At 34.1% G+C, this 18,617-nt stretch overlaps 1 protein-coding gene across 6 annotated transcripts in view; it reads right to left on the reverse strand.

Moving 5' to 3' along the window:
• Positions 1-18,617, reverse strand: part of rn (rotund) — a 464,377-nt gene that overhangs the window by 385,157 nt on the left and 60,603 nt on the right. For 2 of the 6 annotated variants that reach the window (XM_073987477.1, XM_073987485.1), the window contains exon 2: positions 11,825-12,587. The exons of 2 other annotated variants lie outside the window; for them this stretch is intronic. In XM_073987477.1, the coding sequence (XP_073843578.1) occupies positions 11,825-12,208 (384 nt within the window). In that variant the 5' untranslated portion in view covers positions 12,209-12,587. The remainder of the gene's footprint in view (positions 1-11,824; positions 12,588-18,617) is intronic. 2 more of the 6 variants (XM_073987491.1, XM_073987469.1) reach the window with 1 other exon arrangement.

The following is an 18,617-nucleotide window of genomic DNA, read 5'->3' on the forward strand; positions in this document are numbered from 1 at the left end:
TTAATAAAAGAAAAACTGATTGAAATAATTTGTAAATAGTCTCACTTTTAAAAAGAACAAATTATATAGAAACGTAGTTGAATGCTTCTCCTTAGTTGTGAAATAAAAACAAATTGTCCTCATAGTTGAAATCATCAGCGGGGAATCGGCATCTAGAATCAAATGATTATGTAATGTATTAAATAAATATGGATATGCCATATTTCAAATATACATAAGTATGTATGTAATTACCAATATTAAATGCGATTTCTTCCTTGTCCAATAAAATAATTCCATTCAACTTCCCGATTCAATTATAAAATGTATTGGGCATTTAATTTACTAAAAAGACAATTTCTTTAAGAAAACACAAAACACTGATTTATTCACTCACTTTACCGTCTTGACTCTACAAAGGCATCTAAAACACTGAAGAAAGAAAAAAAAATATAATTCATATCATTTCTTCTTTTCTTCTTCTCCCGCTAAGTTGGTTAACAACAACAAAACAAGAAACACTCGAGTTTGACGCGAACATACCACCAAAGCCCCCTTCTTCGCTTCTACGTCTTCTATTATACAATACACACAACTCTTCATTATAAAACAGCATTCCACAGCCGCGAGAGCACTGTTATTACTCTCGTTGACAAACATCCTCTCTCCACCCATGAAAAAAATGTTCTAACATAAAAAAATATGTTTTACCCAAACATATCAAATTGAGATATGTTACAAAATGTTGCAAACATATATTTGTTTGGACCCAAACATATAATGTTTGGATCCAAACATATATGTGTTTGCAACCGGTCCCAAACATATATTTGTTTGGATCCAAACATATTTTTAACATAAATTTTTCTGCGAGACTTGCGGTTTCCAAGCAAAATCATGAAAACCTAAAAAAAAACTTAAGAATGCCAAATTGAATCGCGATTTATTAAAAAAGCGCTCCGGCGATTTTTTTCGTTTTTTTATTTTTTTTTCATCTATGATCATTGTAGTTTCAGAATCCGCAAAAACTTCTCAGGTGTAAGCACCTTCCATTTAAATTTGATTCAAGAGCACCGTGATTTTCGTTCAAACAATGGCAGTAAATATTTCTGAACGGCATTAGAGGTTCAGGTATTTGGTGATCTACCGTCTTGTTGGCTTCTAAGTTAACTAAAATCAATTTACAGTAAAATTAAAAAAAACTTTTTATTAAGAATGAAGTCCTTCTGACTATTTAGTAGTACGAAGATAACTAAGACCTTTTACATATCAAGTAGGTATATGCTGACATTCTGAGTTACCACATTGTTAGACGTAGTAAATAATCTTTACAATACGTTAAACAGTAAGTACAAAAAACTTAGTAGCGGTGTGGGGGCAAACAATTAAGCGAAGGAGGTATTTAGGGCTACGCCGAACATGAAGTGCCCAACACTAAAATTCATTTTAGGAAAGAACAAAAAAATATTCTTTTAAAATAAGAAGTATATTGATGATGTAGAATCCACACATTGATATGTGATGATTTAGATCTTTCACCCGCTTAACCCGAATAGAGAAGACGAAGACGACATCGCCGATGCGCAAAGTTGCTTCATAATATCACCCTTGGAGGGGTAACCACATCCTCGCCCAATAAAACCGATGTCTAAGATCGCGCAGATCTAAATGCTTTACATTACATAAATACTAACAAGCTCAAAATATACAACAGAGGTACTAATCAACTTTTGCATTTCCAAGCTCGGAGAACGTTAAGGGAGGTCCTTAAACTCACACAAGTATCCAACAGATGACAAATTTAAATAGATATCTGGATAGTAACCGATAAAAAATCTTTTTCAGATCATAATTCTATACTATTCAACCTATCTGAAAAAGCAACGCCCATTAAGTGTTTTCACAGCCCTAAAGAGCGAAATGGGAAGAGTTCAACAGGGAATTGAAAGATAAACTTGCAAATATTCCACATAAGGATACCACTACGGCAGGTATAGAATAAACAGCTGTATCTATACTTGTGAAATCTATAAATACAGCTTTTAAAGTATCATGAACATTATTGACGAGCTCTAAGAAAATCTATCCACCATGCTGAACGCCTGAGCTCTCAAAGCTGTGAAAACACTCGCAAAAATAATAAAAGAAAGCATTTTATGCTGATCAAGAATATATGACGAAAAGTCAAAAAAAAATTTAACATTAATGATGCCAAGCTTTGCACTCTTATAATTCGCAAAATATTGCAGTGTACAACGAAATATGACCATAGTTGGATCAAACGAAGTGTTTTTGATCAAAGCTCAAAAATGTTGCTATAAAAGTAAATTTGCACGGAAGCTATGACCGCGTAAATGAACAAAAATAGGTAAAAACACGTTGAAGCAAACAAGTTTTTTTACTTTTTAATTAATTTCTCGTTAGAGACGAGCTTACTGACCAAGATGCTTTTTTGAAAAAGGAAAGCCGACGATACGAACCCACACAACCACCACTGTGTGATATGAAATGTTTCGCCTTTGGTTTAGGAAGGATCTTCAGACACATCGATTGTGCGGCGGCTTCGATATCATCTAACTTTTTTCCTCTTTCAAATGCAAGTTGTTTTTTTGCAAAGTTGAATTTTTTGTTCAAATCTTTGTATGGCTTTCATGACAAACGCTTAGCGTAGCCTTTGAAAGCTATGAGTTTGGTTCTGAACACTAACACGCCGTGACAACACTTTTTTCCATGTGTTTTTCAAGGACGCGGGTTCGAACCCCAGCCTGGCTCAAGCTGATTTTTATTTTTATTTGAAAATTTTGCATATTTTTTACGTTGTTATTCGACCGTTTAAATTACGGATATATGTCCAAAGTAAAAGTAGAAGAATACAAAATGAAGATTACCCTTCTAATGTATCACATTTCAAAGTCTCACTACATCCACCTTTTATGGATGCTGACATTTTGAAGCCAGATTTTAGGTGTTTTTTGTATTTTTGATCTAACTGCCACGCGCATTCGGGTATTTCAGAAAACATATAATAGTATCAAAGTACTCGCGATAACGCATAATTTAATATGTATATTGACTATGTAGCCCAGACAGCATCACAGCAATCCACTGCCAAAGGCCAAAATTTAGTGCGATATTTTTTCGAGAAACACTATTTTTTGGATACAGTATTTACAATATCCATTTGATTGTGCTGGGACCCCAAGATTTTTTAGTTTTTGATGGTCCGGATCATATTAATCATAGATCGTGAAAATCCATCCACTAGAACGGCGAAAACAGCAACTGCAAAAACCGAAAAATGTGCGAAAAATATTTTTGAAAATATTTAATATTTAATCGCGTTTTTTGTGGATCGTTTCCTTTTCAATGAAGAAACTGCCACATAACTGGCGTTTTTGCGAAAACAGTGGTTTAAAAAATTTATTGTCATGGGAGCTATATCCCAAAAATAGTGTGCGATGCTACATCCACTGTTCTTGATAGATTTTATTGAAATAGGTTTAGATCAATGTATTTTTTCATGGATGATAGTGAAATCGGAGGCGCATAAAAAGTGTATGCTTTTTGTGCAAATTATATACGTTATACAGTTTGTTGCACACTAAACTGCAGACGATGCTACATCTTAGCGGCCAAAGTAAATCCTGGCAAATGTGTACAAATTAAAAGAGAAGAATTCGCTGTATAGGTAAACCGCATGCGCATCAAATACACGCTTTTCAAAATGAACATTACCCGATACAGTTTCATTTCAAGATTATACCACATTTATTTGAACGATACCCATATCTTCCGCTAGATGTTAGCGTGTATTCGAGAAATGATTAGAATAAAAAATGTGATTTTTTTGCGTGAAATTTAACTAAAATAGAAAAATAACTCCGACCTACTTTTCCTACATTTTCTTCAACTAACTCACAAAATAAATTTTAATAAATATTTTCTCTTACAAAAATTTTATAAATTTTATAAATTTTTGATTTGTTTACATTACCTACATATTTCTTTTATATATTTTTCAGATGCATAAACAGCTTGAATTTTATTAAAACAAGTTGCAAACTACCAATTGTTTTGATTTCTTTCCAAATTTCCGCGAAAACGTACAACTTTTCCACTAAAGTTATGGGACCTCAGTAAACATATAGTATGTAGGAAGCCATAAATTAACAATGTTTCTCGATATAATGAATAGCGTTTTTATAAGATTTTTATACCCTACACCACTATGTGGGGAGGGTGTTATAAGTTGGTTTTGCCCAAAAAGTTTGTAACGCATCGAAATAATGGTCCTAGACCCATACTTATAAAATGATTATCTCGACGAGCTGAGTCGATCTGGCTATGTGTGTCCGTCCGTCTGTCCATCAAAACCTTGTAATCACGCTACAGGTTGCACTTTTTATCGGATCGTCACATTTTGGGTGTTGATGAGGGTCCCGGAGGGGAAGAAGCCTATTGATTTTGGTGATGGTCGGATAATATTTAGGGGTCGGAATGGGCAAAAAACTTATTTGGAGAAAAAGTCAACGTGTTATTTCAAAGCAAATATCTCCGCTTCTATAAGGGGTATATCAAAAGCAAAACCTGCTAATGAAAATAGAAAATATCACATTTGCAACAATGTAACATAGGTTGTCGTAGGTGGTCAAACAGATATCGCAATAGCCGCTAATAGAACACAACTTTTCATTTTTGCAATTTTAATAATAATGACGAATATCACAGCTTTGGTTGGGGACCTTCCAAAAACAAAGTATGACTATGAAAGTAGAAAATTCCATCTTTACAATGGTGCAAAGTAGGTTAGCGTAGGTGGCCAAATGACTTAGATATCGCTATATTCGGTAATACATCCCATTTTTCCATTTTTTTGTAATCACGCTACATGTCGCAATTTTGAACGGATCGTCACGAAATTTTGGGAGTTATTGGGGGTCCTACAGAGGAAGAAGCCTATTGATTTTGGTGATAGTCGGATATTAGTCAGGGGTCGGAATGTGAAAAAACTTATTTGGAGAAAAGGCCAACGTGTTATTTCAAAGCGAATATGCCTTTTCTGTAAGAGATATATCGAAAATAAAACCTGGCGAGGAAAGTAGAAAATATCACCTTTACAACGATGTGAAATAGGTTGTCATGGGTGGTCAAACAACAGAGATATCGCAATAGTCGGTAATGCATCCCTTTTTCCATTTTTTGTGCAGTCACACTACAGGTCGGAATTTTGATCGGATCCTCACGAAATTTTGGGGGATGATGGGGGTCTCACAGAGAAAGAAGCATATTGATGGTTGGCGTACATCGAACTTTTCCATTTTTTATTTAAGTTGTACTGACGATGTACATAAATGCGTTTCAACAAAATTGACCTGTATTATTTAACACATTCAGAGCAAAGGCGATAAGCTATCCCAATTTTAATATTTTGAATTTTAGCAGTGAAAAGCCTATGCACAGGGGTAGTGGTGTAGGGTATCACATAGTCGGCCTCGACCCGACTATAGCCTCGGCTCACTTGTTTTCTAATAATCAGAATTGAAACCGCCATAACTTTTGCGCGCAATATCCAAAATTAGTATCTCGAACAGATTTGAGAATTGGCATTTTTTCTCAATCCATGTACCAAAAATCGTTCATGTAGCGTCAAAAAAAATTTTAATTTTTTTCAAATGAAATATTAAAAAAATTCTGACTTGTCCTCACACATATATGGTAAAAACCAAAAATGTTTTACAATCGATGATACCGAGTTTCACCCTTTTAGAATTCGCGAACTGTTGAAATATGATATATAATATGACTGAATATCTTTAAAATTAAGTCTTTTAGGAGGGTTGTCATAATATAGGCCATTAAAAATAATTTACGTGGAAGCTGTGTTGGCATACTCGTAAATGTAGAAATATGTTAAAAATGGGTTGATTTCTGGCTTAACCTTACATTATACGGACCAGGGACGTACGCAGGATTTCATTTCGGGGGGGGCACAACTTGACCAAAAATCATGAAAAATTCAAATGTTGTTTAGCGTTACGTAAAGCTATTTTAAGGGGTTATGGCCACTTTTAAGTATGAGAAAAGCCATTTTCATGCATTTCTTATAAAAAATCTATTAAACCTTAAGTTACCTTCTATTTTTTTTTTTTTTGAAATATCTTAAATTGAAATGCCCGCTTATAAAGCACTGTTTTTACTAAAGCAGTTTGCGGTACCCACTGTAGTTTGAAAAAGAATAAACCGATCAGCATATATTTTTGTGGGATCATTACGAACCTAATAATCTTGTCCATTATCGAAAAGGAATTAAAAAAATCAATTTTTAAAAATTTTGAACAGTTAAAATCAAAATTTCGATTTTAACAAAAACAAAACACCGTACAAAATTGATATTTTTTCTGACTACGTCAGCAGTTTTTTTAAGACTCTCTCGGTTAAGCACATGATTTATGTGCACAATAGTCCCACAAAAACATTTAAAGTGCCACTTCTAGGAAAAGACGTTTTTAGTTTTTATGCTACATACAAAACACAATAAATGTTTCCCTTCGAAAGCTCATATCTCGGTAAATTTTTGTCCGACTGGAAATTTTGGCACATATTCTATTCTATGTATATTCTATTCTATATTTTATATGAAATAATGGTACAAAGTATATAAATTCAATAGAAAGAATTCATAATATTTAGTCCCAATTTACATTAGGCGAGTTTACTTGCGGTAAGTCTCAGTTTGTAGGAGAGACACGTAAGGGGTATGGAAGTGGAAAAAAATTGCTCGTACCGGCAATTTTCAGGCAATTCCTTTTATATTTTTCGTTTTTGACATTATTTTCATTGTTTTGAAAACAAAACTTGCAGAAACAGAATTGCCTGTATAAACGCAAGAGGCAAGTTTAAAAGAGAACGAGAAAAATTGCCGCAAGAAAAATCGTTTAATGTAAATTGGGACTAAGGATACAATTTTAAATATTTACAGAGTAGGATATTTAGAATTGAAATTAGACAATATCGGTCCACGTTCGGTAATGTCGCCATGTAAAATTTATTGAAGTATATTGAAGTTTTTAATCATACAGATCCACGTTATGGTTTATCGCAGAATTTTACAACAACAAAGAATTGCCGTTGTCTTTGCTATAGCAAGATTTTCCCTATTTCGATGATCTTAGCCTAATTTTTAAGAATATTGGCTGTCGTTGTCATTGATATGTTTCCAAATGAAAACATTAAGAAAAATTTAACAGTTTTGGAGATATGGTGCGAAATGTATACAAATTATGAAATTTTTAGATATATTATAAAATTAATTTTTTTTTTCATTTCTCCAAATATTTTATTTTGGCCCTTCTCTACAAATTTGCTGCAAAGGTCAGAAGAAGATTTGCATTGGTTTCAGAGATATAGCCCCGAGTTGTTTAAAAAGTCGATATTTAATAATGTTTAGATGGGGCCATAAAATCCAAGCTGTATCTGACTCAACAAAACGGAACTAGGGCTTTTGTACTTTGGGTCTGTACTTTCAAAAAATCCTCACTTCAAATTATTTGCACAAGATTACCTTAAACATGTTGCACAGTGTTGTTTACCGAAAGAGATAGATTCTGATACCAGGATTATTTTTACTTTTAATATTATGTTACAAAAGAAGCGTTATAATTTGTTTTCTTAATTGTACGGTTAGAAGTTTTTGGACTCGATGACAAACACTTTGATGGACTTAGTTCTATATAGTTTTGACAAATAACAATCGATCCTTATTGAACCCCACATAACTATTCACTAACAATTATTTGAGAGACACTCCTCTCGATAGTTACCGCGCCCATAAGCTTTTTAGTTGGCCACCGTAGTGTTTAGAGCTTTGTCAGGAAGCATAAACTTGTCCACGAAAAATAGGATATCGCTGTAAACAAGACTACAAAAAGGGATCCTCAAACAGTCTTTAAACTGCAGTTATGTTAGACTTGTTTAAGAGACCTGAAGATGTTGTCCAAACATATTCTCTTGGACCCTGATGTACTTTTGGAAGTAATCTTGCGAACCATATTAGGTTCGATTTTAGACCGAATCGGTTAGTCCTTTCGACCATTTATGGCGGAGGTACCGATATGACTTCAATTTAATTTAGACAAAACATTACGAGATCCATAACATGGACCGAGAGTTATCATGAGTTCCAACCTGCCAGACAAACAGAGATACAGACGGACGGACGGTGGTAAGTACTTCCATCTTGGCTGAAACGAATATCGTCTAAACATATGTGAAGTCTTAAATCATTATTTTGATGAAATCTATGCAATCCTAGTGTATATAATCTCGTAATCTAAAGTCTGAGGCTACAATTATACTTCGGTAATGATAAGTAAAAATCAAGTGACGCACAAAAATTCATTTGTCTTCATTATTTTCTCATACTGTTTAGCAGCAAATTTGTCTAAAACAGAATAACAAAATTTTGGCGATGGCAGTAAAAGAAATTTGTAATTGGCTTTCAATATGTAGTCCACGAAGGACCGACCCTTCATACATTTTATTCAATAGATTTTTATACCCTTCATCATCGGTACCTAACGATTTTCGGTATTTTGAACGTTGTGGACTCAATATTCCACCGTAATGGCTGAAATTTGGTATTTAGACTTCGTTGGGGGTACTCAAACTTCCCCTTTACATTTGTCAGTATAGGTCCACGTTTCGATATAGCCCCCATAGAACGGTACCTCCCGATTTTCGTAATACTGAAGATAGTGACGTCAATATTCAACCGAAATGGCTGAAATTGGTTATTTCGTCTTCCAAGAGCTATAAAATATTCCAGAAGTGTATTATCAGTATAGGTCCACGTCTTCCTATGTCCCCATAGAAGCGTACTTCTTGATCGGTATTTTTTAAGTTTTAGCCACATTCTCTTACCGAAATATAGGGAATTTGGTATTTAGTCTTCTTCGAGCCTAAAAACTTTCCGTCAGAAATTTTTCGATATAGATCGACGTTTTGAAATAGCCCCCATAGAATGGTGCCTCACACTGTTTTACCGAAATTGCTGAAATTTAGTATTAAGTCTTCTTCATACACGAAAGGAAACTAATTATTCCATTTTACTTCAATACAACTTGTGGTGGAGGGTATAACAAGTTCGGCCCGGCCGAACTTAACGCCGTTCTTACTTGTTTTTTATATACATACATATTTCCATTCTCATAATACTGAACTCGTTATTTTTGTTATAACCGGATTAGTTTTAAGCCTCGAGAGCTCTATACAGTTCGAATAAATAATAGACATGGGGTATATTCATTAAGGAATTAGCTTTTGATAGTGGTATGATATGACATGAAGAAGTAATTCAGATTTTATTGGAAGTTTCTCTCAAAAATAGCTTACAAACAAAAATTTTTAAAATATTTTCTTACAAAACTTGTTAATGACGCACATTTTCTGTTCAGAAACTTAAGAAAATATAAGTTTTAATTTGAAATCTTCATATATACAAACATTTTTATGAGAAAAAAATACAATAACTAGTTACAGTAGCTTAAAAAATTTTGTTCGACCAAACCATTTCGGGGGGGGCCCGGGCCCCCCGTGCCCCCCCCCTGCGTACGTCCCTGATACGGACCTATGAGCACACAAAGAATCAAGGTATTCTCTATGTGCAACATGATACAACTGTATGACTTTTCGACATATCCACTACATCTACATAAAATTGATGCTGACATTTTGAAGATCTGAATTTCAGGGTTTTTTGAATTATTTAATTATCCGGGCGCGCAACAAGAAATTATTCTAAACTGATAATATGATTACAGAACTCGTGATTTTACGTCGTTTAATGTACATATATCCCATGAGTGTGCTCCGTACAGCATCCTAGTAATTGGAGTCCAAAGCCCAAAATTTGATGCGTAATTTAAAAAAAACTGTTTTTTTGACTGTAAAATTTGCACGTGTCATTCAATTTCCTTTGAACCTCGCGTGAATTTAGTTTTTTTTTGCGCAACGTATCTAATTAGCCCTTCCGCGTTGGAATCCATCCACTAAAACGGTGGATATGGATACCTTGAAAATGGGAAAATCAGAAACACATTTTGACAAATCCTCGTACCAAACAGCGATTTTCTTTAAACATTTTTACATAAATGGAATGCTTTATACGTGATTATAATATATCCGAAAACGTTCGTCACAAATTACAGAGATACCTAAAATAGAACGTGGAGGCACATCCGTGGTTCTTGACTAATCCATTTAAAATAGATGTATATCGACGCATTTTTGATGGGTGCTACGGAAATCGGATGTGCATCAAAATCGTACGCACATTGCCCGACTTTTATACACTTTAATTGTGTAATGCAACTGGCGGAACGCTTTGGCCGCTGAGTGAAACATCGAAATATGCATAGATATTGAAGGAGATTGATCAGCTGTATCCAAAATCGCATGGGCACCAAGAGGTTTTAACTAATTCGCGAATGAGAGGCTTTATCACAATATACGAAAATTTCGGTGTATTGCATACGGAATGAAATATTTAATTATATCCTCCATGTTATGGTGGAGGGTATAAAAACCTACGAAATACAAAAATTGGGCGATACTTTTTCATGGGAAGGGCTATATTCCAAAGTAGATACTTCGGTTCGATAATGTGGTAAATTCTTTCAAAATGCCGGCAATTCACTGCAGAAATATTTTATACATCCATCGAAGACTATATACACAAATTTGTAGGCGGTTAATCAAACACACGGACCAATAAAAACAATATTTTGAGAGAAAATTTCCTGCCCACAGAGGACTTGAAAAGCCGAACTCTAAATATACTTGAAATGAAAAATTGTTGATAATGTGTGCAACACCAAAATGTTGCCTATAGCTTTGTTCCAGAACTAAATTTTTTTAAAATTTTTACGAATTTTACACATTTTACCCGAAATCCCGTTCCCGTACACAAAAAAGTTGTAAAATGTTGATTTCTCTTTAAACAAAAAGGGCGTTGAATGACGCTCTCTTTAAAAACTTTTTACTCGACAAATTTGAGCGTGTAAAAAATAGTAACATGGTTGCCGGCGTCTGATTGGCTGGTACGTTGACTTTATTAAAAAGTACGGGAACAAAGCTTACATTTCCTGTCTTGGCTGAAACACGTTTAAAGAATAAAATATACGGCCTGCATCAGCTTAAAGCAGGTTTCATGATAAAAATTGTAAATTGTGAATAAAAATTCCATGCGGAATTTGTTCGTTTTCCCCACAACACACAATTTCACAATTTTTTATTTCCATATTTTTATCCAAAACGGGAATATTTTGGTCCATTCGGCTAAAATATTCCATAATTAAGTGATTCTAGTAGTTCTCAACATTTTCAAATATCGATTTCTAACGAATTTCACTTCATAAAATAATTTTCCGTGCGGAAAATTCCAAGGGAAATATTCATAATTGCCCTAAGAATATCTTTGTCATACCCATCCGAAAACAAATGTGCATGATCGACTTCGCGACCTTTTCTTCAGTCATTTCGGAGTACAAATGACTACTTGGAAACCAATTAATAAAGTTTGAAGAAACCAAACTTGTCCAAGCATATTTTCCAGTTTTGGGAAAGAAAAGTTGGATGACTGATTCAACACTCTTTTATTTCGCTGCAATTTGGAATAAATAATATTTATTCAAAATTACAACAAGACAATTAGATCACCCATCATCACCCATCCCCAATACAATAATTTATTTACACCCTTCGAATTGGCAATATATCGCCATTATTTTCTAAATTAATTGTTATTATATTTAATTGTAACACAACGTAACATGATTTTCGTACTCACCTTAAAATGTCCAGCTTCCGGCACCACCGAACAATCGACCAAATTTAATGCGTAATCCTCAACGCCATTTATCGTTTCACCATAGTTTTGTTCAATTTTTATTGTTGGACTGAGAACAGTTAATTGATTGGGACCAACAGCAGCAACAATGCTACCGGGTCCATTATAGGTACCCTCGACAAGCAGCGGTGTTGATGCAGCACTTGGAAATGTCTTGTCAAAGGATACGGGATTTTCGTGATATGGCGCTGCGACCACAAATGAGGGATACGAACGAAATTGATGGTACTCGGGTGTGGTACTAGATGATGTTGGGATGCTGCTACTATGATGATGTGTATGAGCCAATTGCGGTCCTTTATACCAAGTACCATGCATAATCATTTAAAGACAATTTTGGGCGTGGACAAACTGATTGTGGATTATTGCAGTAACCTTGTTTAGTTGTTCACTATTTTCATATGTATTTTTAATAATGCTGTCAATATTGCACACTGGTAAGCTTTATTTTATGATTATTTTTGCACTTGATCTGGTCTTTTTCACACTTGATGTTTCTCTGCTCATTTACTATTCATTTCTGTTTGTTTTAATTGTTTTGTTTTCCGCTACTTTTAGCATTTGCTTTAAATAAAAATGCAAAATATTTTAGAATTAGTATTGCAGCAAAAATTGCATTGCTTATTTACACGTCCATTTGATTTTTTTTTTTGCATTTGTTCTACTTTAAGTAGGTCTTGTTTTTAAGTGATACTATTAAATTCTTTGCATGTGAATAGATAAATAATTATTATTACAATAATTTGTTATTTATAGCTCTAATGCGTATTAATTGGTGTGGAATTTATGAAGACACTTTACATAGTTGCAATAAATAAAATCTTTAATTGGATTGAATAAGACTTTGAAAAAGAATAGAAACATGTTAGAACGGCGTTAAGTACGGCCGGGCTGAATTTTTCAAACCCTTCACAACGAACTCTTCTTCTTCTTTATTTGCGCATCCGTGTTTCGGATATATGCGATCATATAATAATTACAGATTATTTGTTGATTTACAATTTTTCTTATGTTTAACAAAAATGGATTTTTATAAATATAGATATCTGTTTTTGGCGGCATTCAATAAACTTCTTTCATTTTGATGTCCGGTCCATGTCAGAATATTTTTCAGCCAAAAAATCTCTTTTCTTCCTCTGCATGGTCTTCCATCAACTGATCCTTTGATAATTTTTTGCAGAAGAATATATTTATCATTTCTCATGATATGTCCCAGGTATGACACTTTTCTTGTTTTAACTGTTTTAAGGAGTTGGCGATCTTGATTCATTCTTCTTAGTACCTCGTCATTCCTTATGCGATCTGTCCACGGTATTTTAAGTATTTTTCGGTATATTTCTCCAAACTCTCCCTGTACGTTAAGTCTTATTCCTTGGATGAGCAGAATATCGTAACTAATGATAATAACTTTATATTGCTAATTTTCTGTGGCGTCCTACCCATTGAAATTCCACAATACTAAGTTACGTCCACTTCAGTAGGAAAATGTAGCAAAACCCTTTGAAAGAGCTCACATGGGACGTTATCGCTGTTCTTTCGTAAACATGAACAATTTGTCGAATTAATCATTTGTATCCTCCGAACATCAATATTAAATTACAGAACTCTCGATTCGAAAATTGGAGAGAAAAAAACACCATTTTAGGTACGGGAAAATACCGGTTTATGGGTGCTGGACTAAAATCTGTGTATACAAGTAAATATATTGATAGTTTTTTTTGCGAGTAAGTATTCCTCTGGAAACACAAAATTCCAATAAACAATAAATTTGGTAGAAAAATGTGAATAAAATTTTAAAAAAATCATTTATGTGGACCATACCGAAACTTGGACCTATACTGTTTGATTTTTGCAAGAGGTGTTTTTTATCTGATACAATCTTTTGTACCTCTAGCGGAGGCTAAATAAATACAAAATTTCAGTAATTCCGCTTGAATGGTTCTCCCGAAAATCGGAAGAACCATTCTATTGGGGCTGTATCAAAACGTTTACCTGCAACGATACATTTCTGAAGGAAAGTGTTGTAACTTCAACGAAAACTGAATACAAAAGTTCATTCATTTCGGTTGATTAATGTGGCTAGAACTTTCAAAACACTGACAACCGTTCTATGGGGGCTATATAAAGACGTGGGCCTAAACCGTCAAGTTTCAAGAGTAAATTTGTATACTCCCAATGAAGACGAAATGCCAAATTTCAGCTATTTCGGTTAGAAATTGGGGCCGGAATCTTCAAAATACCAAAAATCGGAAGGTACCGTTCTATGGTGGCTGGACGTTTAGACCTTTACTCAAAACTACCGTTTTATCGGTGGGAGCTATTCGAAGACGTGGTTCTAAACCGTCAAATTTCAAGTGTAAAATCTCATACCCCCCATGCCAAATTCCAACTATTTTGGTTGGATGTTGAGGCCACAACTTTTCAAATACCGGAAATCGGGAGGAACCCTTCTATGGGGGCTACATGAAAACGTAGTCCCATACTGCAAATTCTTTTTATACCCTACACCACTATGTGGAAAGGGTATTATACGTTTGTTTTGCTAAATTATACCCTACACCACTATGTGGAAAGGGTATTATAAGTTTGTTTTGGTAAAAATTTATGTAATAATATAATAATTGTTCCACAAACATCCCAGATGGGACAAGGGAGACTTCTCTCATATCAAGGAGTGCACGCCGATTCATATTGGCTCAATGATATGGGACCTACTTTTTATTGCCGAGTCCGAACGGCGTGTCTTACGACACCACTTGTAGAGAAGTTTTTCATGGCTTAAATACTCAGGAAATGTCGCCAGCATTACTGAGGGGGAATTTTGCCACCGTTGACAATTTGATGTTGCTTGGCATGGGATTCGAACCGCAGACCTTCTGAGTGCAAGGCGGACGTGCTAACCATTGCACCATTTTGTAACACCTCGAAATATTCGTCTGAGACCCCCAATGTGGTATACCAATCTTCATATCTCGACGAGATAAAGCGATTTTGAGATGTGTGTCCGTCCGTCTGTCCATTATAAATTGTATTCAAACTGTAGGCCGATCGTCACGAAAATTTTCGTGGAGATCGGGTTCAGACCAGAATAGACACCTATTGTTATTCATGATGATCGTGAAATATTTAGCGGGTGAAATGGACCAAAAACATAATTTTTATCCAATTTTGTAGCTGCTCTGTAGGCAGCAATAATAGTTCGATTGCCTCAAAATTTAAAATAAGGTAAGGGTATATGACGAAGAAGAAGCTTGCAATTTGAGATGATGATCAGATAATATTTAGAGGGTTAAATGGACCACAACTTTTGTGTGAAAATTTTGAAAATTTTTAATATACAGCTTATACCTTTATTCTTGGAAGACATATTCCGGGTAAGCAATCTATACTTGGAAAAGAAACTTTTGGCCTTTCTATTGCACTATAGGTAATTTGGCCTGTTTTTGAGGCAAAAATTAATAGCGGTGGATATGTGGGCTTTTTATACATTTTTATTGCTTTATATGCAAAAGTAATATAAAACAAAGAATTACAACGTAAAATTCGGATATAGCGAACATCGGTTATAAGAAACTACGTTTATAGCGAACAAAGTTTTATGTTTCAAAAGAATTGTTCTTAATATTTGTACACACATTCAACTTCTTAAAACGACCACGATTATACCAAACAAAAATTGTTACCGCGCGAGTAGAATTTTTTACAATTTTTAGGATTTACAGGCCCGCTTTAAAGCACATGCGGATAGCGACGAATTTAAGCACCGTTTCAAATATTTTAACGTATGATATTTAAAAGTAGGCTTTAATAAGAATTTTGCAGACGAACACGTTTATAACGAACGCCGGATATAACGAACAACTTTTCATTTTCCTACCCCCTATTCTCATTTTACTTATTTTATTCGTTCCAACCCAATGAACGCGGTTAAAACAAAAGAAAAACGGTTACAATGAACTAAAGTACTGATCCGTCAAAAGATTTTTATAAACATTGATATGTTTTAAATAATCATTCGCGAAAAGATTTTTATAAATATTATTTTTTAAAGGGCCAAATAAATCACGCAATAATGATCCCTAGTTAGAACATACTCGTATTACGGCTATAATTAACAAAAATGTTGACCACAACACGTCTGTACAGTTTTAGAACACATGGTGAATATTTCTTTAAAGGAAAGGTCTTTTTAGTTCAAATCGGATGCTTTTTTGTGTTTAATATTTCCTTCACCAAACAAAAAATTAAAAAAATATATTTTTCTGCAAGGAAGGCACCTTCAAAAAAGTGATATAACTCAAAAAACGCAAAAAATCGCACCTTGGTAATTACATATGTAGTTGATTCAGAACCCTTTGCTGAAGATATTCCCGGTAGCAGAATTTCGGACAAAGTTGGACAATTTTGTTAAAGTCTATAATATAAAACTATAATTTTGTACAAAAAATAATTCTTAGGTTGTATCCTATATGACGATTTCCACTGCTGTAACAAACATTTTGATGAAAATTATTTCTTAAAACATTCCACTGAATATCATATCTTTGTATTTAATTATTACCAAACTCTTACAAATTGCGTTTAAATTCTGCTCTGAGTTTTAATCTTTTTTAACATTTTTTATGTTGTCTTCGAAATTTTGATTTTAACTTCGAATTATACCGCTAGTTTTGAATATTTTTGAAAACAAATTGCACATCCATAGAATTTGTCATGTTCTTTCTTCGAATCAAATTAGAAAACTCGCGATTTTTAAAGGGAAAAAAATCGACTTTTTGCCTAAAAACCTGTACAAATTACCTATAGTGTATTGATGCGAAGTGTGTTGGTGTACATGATAAGATAACAGAGTTACAGTCTTATATATCCAATTATTTTTTGTAGTGTAATAATAAACACGCTAGGGGTCGCAATTATAACTCCATAGTCACGAAATTTTGCACGAGGTAAGACTTTAGGTCGTAGAAGATGTTTACAATTTTGGATGATGATCTGATTTTATTTAGCGGGTGAAATGGACCATTACTTTTGTATGAAAAATATAAACATTTTATAGTTGGTCCATATTTTAATTCCTGGAGGGCATATACCGCCAAAGTAGCTTACATAGGAAAAAAGAACGACTGACCTTTCCACTGGTACAATGAGTGCAATAATGAGTTTGGTAGATAACGGGTCTACTGCCTAATATAAAATGGGTTTTCTGTAGAGAACCACATGTTTCTCCCATGCTATAAATTGTCTCTATCATGACAGAGAAATTCCCAGTTTGTGCATTATTGCAAATTACGTGGAGCCCATGCGTATTAATTGTCCAATTGGATTTTTTATACATATCGCACCTGTTCAACAAAAGGGTAGTAACTAAAAATTTTAACTTTTTATTAAGAAAATGAACTACCCTACCCACTGTAAAAATCTGCCATTTCTTTGTCTTTCTTTCGTCACTTTTCATACTACTACTTATGTATATTCTTTCCTCAAAAAATAACGGTATTGCACTTTTCATGATGAAGACCACCTTTTTTAAAAACGTACTCGGTGTCGCTACCATAAACTTTTTTTTTTTTAAATATTAATTTTGGTGAATGTGAAGGCACCCGCTAACCTCCTCCTGGCGTATAATTTTAGGATTTATACATACAAAAATTTACCGCCAAGTCCAAACGGCTTGCACTAAGACACCATTTGTAGAGAAGTTTTTCATGGCTGAAATACTCAGAAAATGTCGTCAAAATTCCTAAGGGGTACTTTGCCACCATTGATCGATTCCCCGGCCAGGTAACTTCAAATTTTCAACGGTGGGAAAATACCCCTCAGTAATGTTGGCGACATTTTCTGAGTATTTCAGTCATGTAAAACTTAGGGCACGTCGTTCGGACTTGGCGACAAAGTGAGGGTCCCCATATCAGGAAATATGAATCGGGGTGCACTCATTGAAATGAGAGAAGTCTCCTTTGTGTCTTACGGGATATTTGTGGAACAATTATTATATTATTATTTATGCTTGATGTGATAAGATGACAGAATCCACAAAGTTATATCTTACAATAAGTTTATTTGTTCCATAAAGGAATTTTGATTTGCAGGAAGCTAATTTCCAGGGGTAGTGATGTAGGGTATCACATGGTCGGCCCCGTCCGACTATAACCTTTGCTTACTTGTTTTTAATGTGATATACCTCTTCGAGGACTAAATACCAAACTACATACATTTGGCGCTGAAACCTTCAAAATACCGAAAATCGGGAAAGACCGTTCTATGGGGCTACATGTGAACATGGACCTATGCCCACAAATTTTAGTTGGAAAATTTTATTCCCCTAATGAAGAATTTACACCAAATATCAGCCATTTCGGTGGGATATTGAAGTCACAACCTTCAAAATACCGAAAATAGGGCCACACAGTGGTTCAGAATCGTTTTTTTCCTGGTCAAAACTCTGTTCCTTTTAAACGGATAGAGATATTTTTATAATTGTTTTATTTAATTTTTGTTTGACAGATAACATAATCAGCTCTCCGATGCATTAAAAACATTCGAATTCGGTATAGTAGCTTCAGAGGAATCCTTGGTCGAAGTAAAAAAATTGAGTTGTTTTATCTTTTGCATCAAAATAGGCGTGTTTTGAGGTTTTCATATGTTTTAAGTATTTAAAAAAGGTCAAGCACCATAAAAATACAAAAAAAATAAATAAATTTAAATATTTTAACAATTTTTGTAATTTTAATTT

Source organism: Musca autumnalis, unplaced genomic scaffold (genome assembly GCF_047663935.1).
Source record: "Musca autumnalis isolate F117 unplaced genomic scaffold, ASM4766393v1 scaffold_1, whole genome shotgun sequence".
Lineage (NCBI taxonomy): Eukaryota > Metazoa > Arthropoda > Insecta > Diptera > Muscidae > Musca > Musca autumnalis.